Source organism: Bubalus kerabau, chromosome 11, assembly GCF_029407905.1.
Source record: "Bubalus kerabau isolate K-KA32 ecotype Philippines breed swamp buffalo chromosome 11, PCC_UOA_SB_1v2, whole genome shotgun sequence".
Classification (NCBI taxonomy): Eukaryota; Metazoa; Chordata; class Mammalia; order Artiodactyla; family Bovidae; genus Bubalus; species Bubalus kerabau.
In genome coordinates this window covers 16,181,760-16,194,862 of record NC_073634.1, presented here as the reverse complement: position 1 = coordinate 16,194,862, position 13,103 = coordinate 16,181,760, and the positions used below count along the sequence as shown (strand labels likewise).

At 36.0% G+C, this 13,103-nt stretch overlaps 1 protein-coding gene across 7 annotated transcripts in view; it reads left to right on the top strand.

The window, feature by feature from the left end:
* The window catches only part of ZNF638 (zinc finger protein 638), a 95,884-nt gene extending 83,157 nt beyond the window's left edge, over positions 1 to 12,727 (top strand). For 5 of the 7 annotated variants that reach the window (XM_055539701.1, XM_055539705.1, XM_055539702.1 and 2 more), the window contains 8 exons: positions 1,154 to 2,372; positions 2,975 to 3,040; positions 4,863 to 5,817; positions 6,617 to 6,721; positions 9,737 to 9,826; positions 10,547 to 10,665; positions 12,407 to 12,468; positions 12,570 to 12,727. In XM_055539701.1, the coding sequence (XP_055395676.1) occupies positions 1,154 to 2,372; positions 2,975 to 3,040; positions 4,863 to 5,817; positions 6,617 to 6,721; positions 9,737 to 9,826; positions 10,547 to 10,665; positions 12,407 to 12,468; positions 12,570 to 12,600 (2,647 nt within the window). In that variant the 3' untranslated portion in view covers positions 12,601 to 12,727. Of the gene's footprint in view, positions 1 to 1,153; positions 2,373 to 2,974; positions 3,041 to 4,862; positions 5,818 to 6,616; positions 6,722 to 9,736; positions 9,827 to 10,546; positions 10,666 to 12,406 lie in introns of all 7 variants that reach the window. The other 2 variants (XM_055539703.1, XM_055539704.1) reach the window with 2 other exon arrangements.
* Positions 12,728 to 13,103: the final 376 nt, after the last annotated feature.

Genomic DNA, 13,103 nt, shown 5'->3' with positions numbered 1-13,103 from the left:
TTTATATTTTAATATAAGGGATGTGAATTATTTCAAATAAAAGTCTTTAAATCTTTTCAAGTATACAAAGGGTAGCTTATACAGATGAATAGAATATTATTTGATTAAAGTCTATGGTTGCTGACTTTTTAACTTATATAAATTCTTGAAACTGTTTGCCTTAACAGCTTTCCTATTCAAGAGGTGTTTCTTTGATCTCTTAGGAAAGTTTTCTCCTTTGGAATTTTAAGTTTACCATCTTTGAGGGAAGGAGAAATTGTTTATTGGCTCATATGATTAGAACCTAATGTATAGCAGTTTTTCCAAACTTTTGAAATATTATTAATGTCTCAGGACACAGATAATACATCATCTTGTGGTAACTGAAGAGTAGCATATCTTTAATTATTCTCTATAACTGGAAAGATTTTAACATCTTTCTTGTGATATAGCAAAGGCACCTACACACTTTATAATAAGACTACATGTTTATGTAAAGGTGATCTTATCAGCTTGGCCACTACCTTTAAATTTCTGACAAGAGTATTTAAAAGGTATTTCCCAAGAAAGTTTTCTTGTAAGTATTACTAACAAATACAGTTCTTGGGAAGTTAAATCTGTTTCATATCCCAAAGAAAGAGGTGACATATTAAGAGTGTGAACTTGCACTTTCTGTTTATGTTCCTTTTTGGTAAGGCTCACTTAGAGAATTGTAAATTTTAAAGCATGAGTCATTAGTTATATGAACCATGAACATATTTTACTGTTGAGAAGCTGGGATCTAATAATAATTTGCAATGTCTTGAATTCACATTTAGCCTTCTAATATCGGGCGGGGGGTAATGACACGGAAGGGGAAAAAACGGTTATAACTTACATGGGTAAAAGGTTCATACCAGTGGTCATAATATTGCCATTATTTCATTGAGCTAAAAGGAAATCATTAGTGCAGTGGAGGCTCTTTTTAAAATTTTATGTTATCTATATATTTACATCAAAACTTCTTAACCATTTTAATGTTGATTGACTAGATTTCCCAGTGCTTATCACTATTGCATTAGGAAATCTTGACAGTTAGCATAGGCAGGGTTATTTATAATGGTTGAATTCTCATCATAGTTTGATTTTTGTTTGTGTTTTTGTTTGTATTCTTTTTGTTTTTAAATACTTTTAGCCCTGACTTGAAAAACAGTCCAGTTGATGAAAGTGAGGTGCAAACAACAGCTGATAGTCCCTCTATTAAACCTAGTGAGGTTGAAGAAGAATCTGTTCCCAACGTTCAAACAGGAACTTTTATACCGCAGAAAGAGCCTTTTGAGGAAGAACCAGAAAAAACACTGTGTGTCTCTGATTTTGCTCTTGAAACAGTTGAAGTTGAAACTCAAGGAGAAGAGGTCAAAGTGGAAATTCCTCTTGCAGCATCCACGTCAGCCAGTATTGACTTATTCACTGAAAATGTAGGGGACTCTGTTTTAAATCAGCAGGTGTATACCGGTGACTTTGAGAAGGAAGAGACAGAAATTATTAACCCGGAAACAGAGTTATCAACCTCTGATAATACATTTATAGAAGAAAGGAACATCAAAGGAATTCTAGAAGACTCGCCATCTGAAGCAGATTTCTTTTCTGGGATTACAGAGTCTATGATAGAAGCTGTAGCTGAAGTAGACAAACAAGAAACTGTTTCAGAAATAGTACCATCTACTTGTGTTGTGGCCTTAGTACCTGGAATTTCCACTGGGGATGAGCAGGCAGTGAGCACAAAGGGAATTTCTGAAAAAACTAACATGGATGAGAAGGAGGAGAATGAATTAAATACTAAGGAAGCCAGAATGGATCTGAAAACAGGAAGAGAGAAGGCTGAGAAGAATGAAAGGATGGTTACAGAGAAGCTGGATAAGGTTGTAGCTGCAGTGAAAGAAAAGCCTACAGAAAACTCAGTGACCAAGGCATGTCCAAATAAAACAGTGGTTCAGGCCAATAAGCCTGATGAAACTAGTAAAATCAGTATGCTGGTTGCATCAAATGCATCTAGCAGTAAATCAGGCATCAAGGCTGATGTGGTCTCTTCTACAAAGGCAAGAGCTACAGCTTCAAAATCTGAAAACCAGAAAAGTTTTCTAAAATCTGTACTCAGAGATCAAATAAATGCTGAAAAGAGGCTTTCAGCCAAGGAATCAGGTCTACTTAAACCTACAAGTGCCAGGTCAGGCTTGGCTGAAAACAGCAGTAAATTAAAACCCATTCAGAGCGGTGTTACCAGAGGAAGCAGTGGAAGGATCTCAGCCCTGCAAGGCAAAGATTCTAAACTGGATTACAGGGATGTTACAAAACAGCCTCAGGAAACAGAGGCTAAACCTTCCATCATGAAACGGGATGACAGCAACAATAAGGTGAGGAGGGTAGGAAGAACTAAGTGTCTTTGAAGTGATTAGTCTCTCTATTGTAGCTAAGGAGTAGGAGATGTAATTCCGTTTTATACTTTCATCTCCTCACTCCTTTTGCCCCCAAGCTCCCTTTTCCCTTTCTTAAATGACTCCATTGATTTAAGCCAGTAGACACTTAGAATAATAAGCTGAAATTTGTAATTTATTAACATGTGAAAGCATTATTTGGATAAAATATGGTCAGTAATAAAACTTTGGATTTAAAAAAAAATTCTGCAGTGACACTCCTGCAGTGATTTAACATCCTACTTCTGAAATGGGAAACCGTTTTCTCTTTTAAATTGAAGCTTCATTTATCAACTTACTGATAGACATTGTAGCTATTGAGAAGAAAAGATCAGTAAAACTGAGTTGAACTACAGTTTATGGAGATGATGCCTATACCGTTAAATGATTGTTGACTTCACTTGGAATACCTATTAAATATTTGTATCATTGAATGTGTTTGGGTAATATTTGCTTTCTGCATTCTTTTTTTTTTTGTTTTAAAGGACATTAATAATTAGTTGTAAATTCTGTTTTTCTGTGTTTCTTATTTAATATTTCAGACTTTGACAGGGCAAAACACTAAGAATCCTAAAAACACCACTGGTAGAAGTTCAAAATCCAAAGAGGTAAGAAACAGTCTACTAATATGGACCCATCTGTTCCATCATTCCGTAAGAGTTCGTCTACCTTGTAACTTGTGTCTCTCCTATAATAATTAGCTTGATACAGAGCAAGGGACAGGAATGAGATATTTTAATTTTGACCTTACTACCAGTTTGTTTTCTGACCTTGAGCTAAGCTAAATAGTTTGTGTTCTTAGTGTGGAGCAAAAAGTTATATAAGGAGGGAAAGGGAATTAGAAAGGGAGACACCTCCAGTCTCCTCTCAATAGGAATAAGTTATAATACAGAATAAAATCTTGTGTGTAAAGGAGATTGACTTTTGACTGGAGTCCTCTCCAATTTGTAGTCCTTTTGGTATGGTTCAATTTACCCTGACTAGATGGGCTCTAAGATTTACTTTCTGATTACTGACATCTACTGCCAAATAAACATACTATAATTTTTATTTGGCTGTTTGGTATTTTAGGTTTCTGTTACTCATAGATTATTTTTTCAGTTATTTTACTTTTTTCTTCTGGTAGGGGATAAATTTGAGCCTATTTTATTAGAGCAAGGAGAAATGTTACTAGTTTAAAAAGCCAGAAGTAAGGATTATGGTTTGTTTCATGGCTTAATAAATTAATAGTACAATTGCGTACAGATTCCCCCTCCTGCCCCCAAATTAATGGGGTATGTATTCTAATGCCATTATCATGTTTGCTAGTAATTGGCCATTGATAACATACTAAATGCGTAGGCGGCCTGCCAGGAATTTATTTTCTTTAGTATTGGCACCATTTTTCAAATCACAGATAACTGTTTCTTTTTAATATTTTTTTTATGTATAGTTATATTTGTCATTAAGTCTTAGTAATAAATTTTCCGTGTAACGTTCTCAAAACATAAACCTTACATAGGCATACCTTAGAGATATCACAAGCTTGGTTCCAGATTGCCATAGTAAAGTGAATATCACAATAAAAGTGAGTCACATGAATTTTTTGGTTTCCCGGTGCATGTAAGTTATGTTTGTACTATACTGTACTCTGTTAAGTGTGCAGTTGCATTGTGTCTTCAGAAAATGTGCATACCTTAATTTTAAAATACCTTATTGCCAAAAAACGCTATCATCTGAGCCTTCAGTAACTTAGTCTTTTTGTAAATAGAAGCATCAAAGATCACTAACTAGAGATCATCATAACAAATATAATAATGATGAAAAAGTTTGAATGTGAGAATTACTGAAATGTGACAGATACATGAAGTTAGCAGATGCTGTTGAAAAAGTGGAGCCAGTAGACTTGCTTATCATGGGGTTTTCACGAATCTTCAATTTGTAAAAAATGTATCTGCAAAGTATGCCTGTATCTTAATATTACATATCTTAAAATATGTATTATATGTGTAAATTCATCAGTGGAACAATCTAGTTAGCTGTTAACTTTCTAGTTTCATTTGAAGTGCTTTTAGTAGTCTGTGAAGTCTCCAAAACTCTTGGAAGATATCATTTAACATATAGAAACTGTAAGCTTTTACATCATATTATTTGATAAGTGCTTTAAGTGCAGTATTTTTGTGCATCATATTTTAAAACTCATACATCATTTAGGAAATAATTGTAATCTTACTGAAATTGGATTGATATTGTTTACTCTTTGGCTTTTTGGGGCTTTAAAAAATAATTTCAGCTTTAGGAAACATCTCTATGCTGAAATTCTCATACCATCTCTTGACATTCTCACAAATGATAGATATGTCATGCACATTTATTGAAACTATTTGGGACCTAGCCAGTTATCAGCAGTTGTTCACAGTTCTGATTTTTTTTCTTTAATTTTTCCAACAGGAACCTTTATTTCCATTTAATTTGGATGAATTTGTTACTGTGGATGAGGTTATAGAAGAAGTAAATCCTTTTCAAGTCAAGCAGAATCCACTGAAGGGAAAAAGGAAAGAAGCTCTCAAAAATACCCCTTCCTCTGAACTGAACTTAAAGAAGAAGAAGGGAAAGATCTCTGCTCCTCGTGTGGTTGAGGGAGAGTTATCTTTTGTAACATTGGATGAGATTGGGGAAGAGGAAGATGCAGCTGCACAGCTAGCACAAGCTCTAGTCACTGTGGATGAAGTAATTGATGAAGATGACATAAATGTGGAAGACATGGTTAAAAATTCAAACTCACTTCTTACATTAGATGAGTTAATTGATCAAGATGATTGCATTTCTCACAGTGAAACTAAAGATGTTACTGTGCTGTCTGTGGCTGAAGAGCAAGATCTTCTCAAACAGGAACGCTTGGTAACTGTGGATGAAATTGGGGAAGTAGAAGAGCTACCTTTAAATGAGTCTGCAGATATCAGTTTTGGTGCTTTAAATACTAAAGGAGATGAGGGAAATACTGGAAGGGATTCTATTGGGTTCATTTCTTCTCAGATGCCTGAAGACCCTTCTACTTTAGTTACTGTAGATGAAATACAGGATGACAGCAGTGATCTGCATTTAGTGACTTTAGATGAAGTAACTGAAGAGGATGAAGACTCTCTGGCAGATTTTAACAACCTTAAAGAAGAGCTTAATTTTGTTACTGTTGATGAAGTTGGAGAGGAAGAAGATGGAGACAATGATTTAAAAATTGAGTTAACACAGGGGAAAAATGACCATCCCACTGATAAGAGAGGTGATAGAAAAAAGAGAACTGTGGAAAAAAAGAAGACAAAACTTGAAGCTCTGTCTCAAGTGGGCCCAGTAAATGAGAATGTTATGGAAGAAAATCCGAAAACCATGATTGAAAGACGTTCAGCAGGTAGATACTTAGAAGTGGTAATTTTTGTTTTATGAGAGGACTATATTTAAATTTTTTAAAATATATTTTATAGTATTGCTGATGTCATTGTAGCCAACAGATAATTGTGGCCAAGTGATATTTTCCAAAGAAACATGTTCAAGATTCACAAAGTTGTCTTAGTTCAGATCTTAAGCCTAAGTTACTGTATCTCAAGAAAAAAAGAACAAAAACAGAAGGCAAACTAGGGTAGCCAGATTAGAATTGGAATGACAATGTTATATTTGTATTATTGAAAAGAATACAGCTTTTAATAAGTGGAAGGCTATTTATATCTGACTGCCTCCTAGTTTTTGCTTAGACATAGAATTTAGAAAAATTTGTGAAGGCCCCATTTCACTTGTAAGTAATATTTTGATGGTATACAATGATAGGGCGGTTCACTTTTAGTACTTTAGAGAGAGCAAGATAATTTCCAGTACAGAAATCTTGAGCGATTTAGCAAGACTAAGAGTGAAAAATACTAGAAAGATCCCATAGACTTGTGGAACAAAATAGAAAAAAATGTGTGTAGATTCCTTAAGAAAAGCAGGTAGGAAAGTGTAGTTTGGGTCAAGATAAATGGGAAAATAAAAGGAGAATGCTTAGACTAATGCTGACTGTTTTAAAATATGAGTCTCCTATTTTTTTAATTAGAAATAGGTTTCCTTTCCAAATTTGTGTAATACTGTATTTTTTGTAAAGAAGTATTAAAGTTGTTATTTAGAATTAAAACTAAACACTGTTACTGTTGTAATAAATTAGACTTTTCTCTTTAAAGCTACAGTACCAACCAAGAGAGTTAGGATTGGAAAAATGCCACCATCAGAAAAAGCTGTTACAGTGGAACCAGCGAAAGATGAAGAGGCCTTCCAAATTAGTGAAGGTAAAGTAAGATTAATTGAAGTGGGAGAGAGAGTAACACGACATGAGGTGGTGGTGGTTAAAGTTCCAAAGATATACTAAGAAAAGTGTCAAAAAAGATTGAATAGGGCAAGGGATAGGAGTGAGGGGAGGCAGCCTATTAATATTTAGATCTGGGTAAAGGTTTTTATCTTTGACATTATAGAGATTATTGGAGTGGGATAATAGAAAAATAGGCGATCCTGTTGTAATTGGTTACTAATTTTCATGGAAATGATCCATGAAAGGTATTCTGACCATGTAGCAGCATCAAGTAGGGATCGTTTACTAGCTAACTCTTACCTTGTGGACCAGGTTCCTCACTTTGTGGATGCTGGGAAGTAGCCAGCCAATGAATTAAATAAGATGTCTTGATAACATTAATGTAATTTATGTTGAAACAAATGAGAAACAGTATCTAGAATGCTCCATTTAACTTGACAAGTATTTGTTACCATGTATGTTATGTGTGTTAGTCACTTCAGTCCTGTCTGACTCTGTGACCCCATGGACTGTAGCCTGCCAGGCTTCTCTGTCCATGGATTCTCCAGGCAAGAATACTGGAGTGGGTTGCCATGCCCTTCTCCAGTGTCTGTTATATTCATAGCAAAATGAATTCCTTGTACCATTCTCTTTGCAGCATCCTCATTGCCCTCTTGCTTTTGTATTCCATGTTCTCTAAGGAAAAATGGCCAACTGTGATGCAGTCCAAGCTCACTGACCTAGCTCTCAATTGGGTCCTCAGTGCTGTTCCACAGTTTATTTAGGCCTCCTTCCTTTCCCATTTCCTAACCAGATGTAATAAAAACTTGAAACCTTTCTGCTTTTTGTCAAACTGGATAAATTTTTTTTCTTTTTAGTCTTACTTGATTTCTCTGTATCATTTGTTACTCTTGATCATGTGCTCTTTCCTGATGCTCTCTCTCTGCTAAGTGGGTACTCCTTTGTCTATTCTTCTCCATTAACCTCTCCTTGATACCAAGCCATAGTCAGTGGTTTTGTTGCTGTTTAGTTGTTCAGTTGTGTCCAACTCGTGTGACCCCACAGACTGTAGTCTGCCAGGCGCCTCTGTCCACAGGATTTCTCAGGCCAGGTTACTGGAGTGAGTTGCCATTTCCTTCTTCAGGGGATCTTCCCAACCCAGGGGTTAAACTGTGTCTCCTGCATTGCAGGCGGATTCTTTACCACTGAGCCACCAGGGAAGCCCGTCAGTGGTTTTACTAACTGACAAATGCTTCTAGCATGATTTCATCAGAGCTTCCCCCCCTCAGGATTTCTGTTGTGATGCGGCAGCTTCAGCTGTCAGCTTGCTTAGTACTGCCTCATTTCCACAGAAAAATAAAGAAAGGATCACTTCTTTACTGCTTTTGTAACCATTTATTTTCATTATTGGGCAATATGTTTGATGAAGAACCCTAGCTTAAGAAAGTAATTTCTTAAAGAATTTTAAATTTAAAATATTTGTTTTAATCTTTTAATTATTATGTAACTATATATATTAATAATACATGATATTGTTGTTTTTATTATTAGATAAAGGTGCCTTTGGAATGGTAGGAGCAAATGTGTTTGAGAAAGCTTGTTACTCTGGTAAGGGAATAAATTCTTACAGCAAGAGACTGGAGGCTGTTTTAACCATCAAGTCAAGAAAAGGGAGACAGTCTTTTTAATCAATTCTTTGGGACTTGATGACTGTTAAGATGAAAGGAATAAGAGAAGAGTAAATAATGAATTCAGTAGTTTCTAGCCATCCCCTCAGATGTGGTGAATGGTGGCCCAGTTACACGGGGAGAGCACTGAACTTGAAGTCACAAATCTCCCATCGCTTCCTGGCTGTGCAACCTTGAACAAAATCAGTTTCTTACCTCTTTTGGTTTTGCTTTCTCCTTTGTGAAGAAATATGGATAGTAATGATTTGACCTGCCTATCTCACATGTGTGAGCCAAATGGGATATATATATATATATATATATATATATATATATATATATATATATATATATATATATAAAAAGATTTGTCAAGTGCTATATTACAGTTAGGTATTTCACCTACTTAAGGTAACTAGAATTGCTTGGAACCAGTTTTTGGTTTTGTCTTCCCCCAAGATAATATTATGCAGTCTGCTGATAACATTGAGTACTTTCTTAGATGTTAATTCACTTTGCTGGATTTGAATGTTTGTAATTTTACTTGTGATTCGGTCTAACAAGGCTCTTAGTCCATCAGTGTAGACTCTGTTTTTCTTGGTTGGAATGGCTTCTATAGAGGCCGTCAGAATTATTCTCTGCTCGTGTGCTTTTCCCTTTAATCTACACTCTTCTCCCAACCCAGCACTTTTGCATACACATGCTGTTATCCGTAATGTAGAACTCGAACTTCTCCCATTTACCTTTGAATTTTTTCTGGAATCACGTATAAATATGCTGTTAAACTTTAGTCCCATATCCTTAAGTCCATTTAATAAGGTTGAACTGATTTACCCATTTATTCCGTATATAAAGACTCTTGGAAAAATAGTTGGGTGAGAAAGGTTTCCTTAGAGAGATGATCCATAAATTAATCTTTGAAGGCAGGGATTATCTGATGTTAGCCTCACAAAATCTGGAAATGGACCTATTTGCAGTGAAGGAATGGAGATGCAAATGTAAAGAATGAACTTTGTAGACACAGTTGGGAGAGAGAGTGAGTGGGATGAATGGAGAAAGTAATATCAACATATATACACTATTGTGTGTGAAGTGGATAGTTGGTAAGAAATTGCTGTATAACACAGGGACCCAGTCTGGCGCTCTGTGATGACCTAGAGGGGTGGAATTGGGGGAGGGGAGGGGGGAGGCTCAGGAGGGAGGGGATGTATATATATATAATTATGGCTGATTCGTGTTATCGTATAGCAGAAACCAACACAACTTCGTAAACATTAAAAGACAAATCTGTAAATCTATTTTGAGTAACTTTTTTTCTTTGAAAAATTTAATGACTTTGGTTGGTGAAGAATCTGGATTAGAGGATTCAGAACCAGAACAGAAACGCAAGAAGATTGAGGACTCTTCAGGGAGATCAGTGGCACCTGATGTCCCTGAAGGTAAAGTAAAAATGATATTTTTCCTTATCTACATGAAATAAAGATTCAGTATCATAATAAGTATTCTGTTGTTTAGGTAAGTAATGTGGTGAACTTGCTTAGATAATTAGAGTGGAAATTAACAAGTTTTGCGCACTGGCATTTCTGTGTTTTTACCTGGCAAAGATATTTTTATTGTACTCTTGAAGTCTGGGATAGGTACTCTCTTTGTTGCTCTGGTAAAAATTGAGTTATACTTTCCCAGACAGAAATTACGTTGAGTATTAGGACATGCTGGAAAAGCTTAGCTAGCAAACTTTGTTCATGGCCAGCTCAGATGAGCCGGGGGCATCTGAATATGTTAGGCATTACCTAATATATTCCTCAAGCAGACAGTTGCCTGTCATTTTGCCTCTTCATACCATTATACCATTTCTTTAAAAAAAAAAAAAAAAAACAGTGGATGCTTAAGAGATTTATTTCAAAGACTGCCAGATTCTTTTCCAGTGCCCTGGCATCCTGGAAGCTCTGGAATATTGTAGAGTTCATTTAAAAATAAAGACCTCAGTTTCGTGATTAGAAATTTAATGGCTCTTGATCTCTGTGTTTGTATATATATGTAGGTATATGCTGTGTGTAGTATGTTTGTCATGTTTAGATAAATTTATTAACACAGCTATAGAAAAAATATAATTGATTTTTTTTTTCCCTTCCTCTTCCCTTTCTCTCTGAATTTTCAAGATTTAGACTTTCTTGTACCAAAGGCTGGATTCTTCTGTCCAATTTGTTCGCTCTTCTACTCAGATGAAAAAGCAATGACAAATCACTGCAAGAGTACACGTCATAAGCAAAATACAGAGGTAAGTTTTTTTATTCTTAACTCCTCATTGAATTTTCAGATGTTGTTACTACAGTTAAAGTACTGAAGTGTCCTTACAAAATGTACATTCTTTCCCCCTGAAACAACTTTTTAAGGTTTGTGCCAGTTTATTTGTGTCCTTCACTGTATCTTGGCACTAACTTCTAGTTTTTATTCCTTATTTTCTGGTAGCATTTGACAGAGTAGATTTTGTGTATTACTAGTCCCATGTGACCGGAGAAGGCAATGGCAACCCACTCCAGTACTCTAGCTTGGAGAATCCCATGGATGGAGGAGCCTTGGTAGGCTGCAGTCCATGGGGTCGCTAGGAGTCGGACACGACTGAGCGACTTCACTTTCACTTTTCACTTTCATGCATTGGAGAAGGAAATGGCAACCCACTCCAGTGTTCTTGCCTGGACAATCCCAGGGACGGGGGAGCCTGGTGGGCTGCCGTCTATGGGGTCGCACAGAGTTGGACACGACTGAAACGACTTAGCAGCAGTAGCAGCAGCAGTCCCAATGTGACACTCCATTAAAGTGTGGGAAACTATATAATTTGATGCCCTTTTGCAGAGTCATGGACACATAATGTATTAATGTTTTGGACTTGTCTAGCCAAAGAATCCACTTACCTTTATTTAAACCATTTCCTTACTACCACTATCCCCTTTTTAAGTTGTAAATATCTTTGGGAAGCATTTAGATTACAACCCCAGAGAATCATCATTAGCCAGAGTTGAAACAGTGGTTCTCATTTCCTCCTGAATGTTTGAGAGTTGCTCTGTGTATCCTCTATATTTAATTTGTGGCACAGACACTCATCTAACATTCTTTGAGCTGTTATTTATTTGCTGGAAACTTATTCAATCCCCTAGTCAACTTAAAGAGTATCTAAACCCAAGGATCTAATCCCCAAGATCACATAGCTAGTTAGGGGCAGATTTAGGATTTGAACCTACTTTTGTTTTATTCTAGGCTTGTTCCCTTAAACATTGTGCTATGCTACCTGTGCTCTTAAGTTATCATGTCACTTTTCCACTCGAAATCTTCCACTGGCTTCATATTACCCTTAGAATAATATCCAAACTTCTTATTGTGGGTCTTTAAGGTCCTACATGATCTGATTCTTTTCTGCTTCTCTGACCTCCTATTACTGCTCACCATGTTCCAGCTTTTTTGTCTCTGTTTTATTTTTCCTATATTAAAGGCCCTTTACACCTTTATATTGCTATTCTTTTGCCCTTTTGCGACCGACCCCTTTTGTCTAACTGGTCTTCATCATCTTTTAAATCCCAGCTCAAACAACAGCTTCCCTGAAAGGCCTTTGACAGGGAAAAGACCTAGCTAAAATAGAGAACTCCTCCCACCTAAAAAAGAATCAGTCTCATTTACTATACTGTCTTTCTTTCCCTTTTAATACTTACTGCCACCCCCCAAATTATCTTAATTGTTTATTATTTCTCTTTCCCCACTAGAATGTAAGCTCCGTGAGGTAAAGGGTCTTACCTATCTTGTTGACCACTGAGTCCCCAAGCATCAATATAATGCATAGTATATCATAAATACCAGATGATGGATGAAAAGAAGTAATGTTAATGTAAGGCACTGTGTTTCTTTAATCTTTATTTTGTAGGATCAAGCTTATTACATTGTAAATACAATGAAATGTGTTAGGTATAATTGTAACACAGCAAAGCAGCATCTAATAAATATTTTATATTATGAATTGCTTTTAACAGAAGTTCATGGCCAAGCAAAGAAAGGAAAAGGAGCAGAATGAGGCTGAAGAAAGAAGCTCTAGGTGATTGGGGGGGAGGGGGGGAAGAATTCATTAGAAATTTGTTTAGGGTCCAGTTGATTTGTGTATTTTTGTTATCACTTAATTTGTAATTTTTGTTTCAGAAGCAGATATTCATGTTGTACAAATTTCTGATTGCCCTTGATGTAGAGAGACTGATGGGGAAAGTATGATGGGTTTGATTTTTATATCAAATCATCAGGCATGGAGAAATATCTTTTAGAAGTGTTAAAATAAATGTTCCTACTGTATATTTAAAATATCATGTTGTGTTTGTGGCTGATTTATTGAAGACTTGCTTGCCTCTGGTTGCAGACAGGCTTCTTTATAACCACTGTGACTTGGGGTGCTTGGGGATCCTTCTTACATTACTAGGAATCAAGGCATGACAGTGTTTGGCTTTGCTTCAGCTATCCTTGTGCAGGTCAAAGATTTCTTAAAATTTTCAGTTTTTCTGGATAAAATTTAATTATGGCATGCTTAGCCCAGGTAGGTTTGAGTAAAACTTTGCTTGACTTTTTAGAAAGATACTTTTTCTGCTTCTGGTAACAGCTGTTTTTGCCAGGACCCATTTAAGGTGATTCCTAGCAAGTCATTTAATATTACCTTGAAACTGTGAAGACAAAACAGCTTTTACT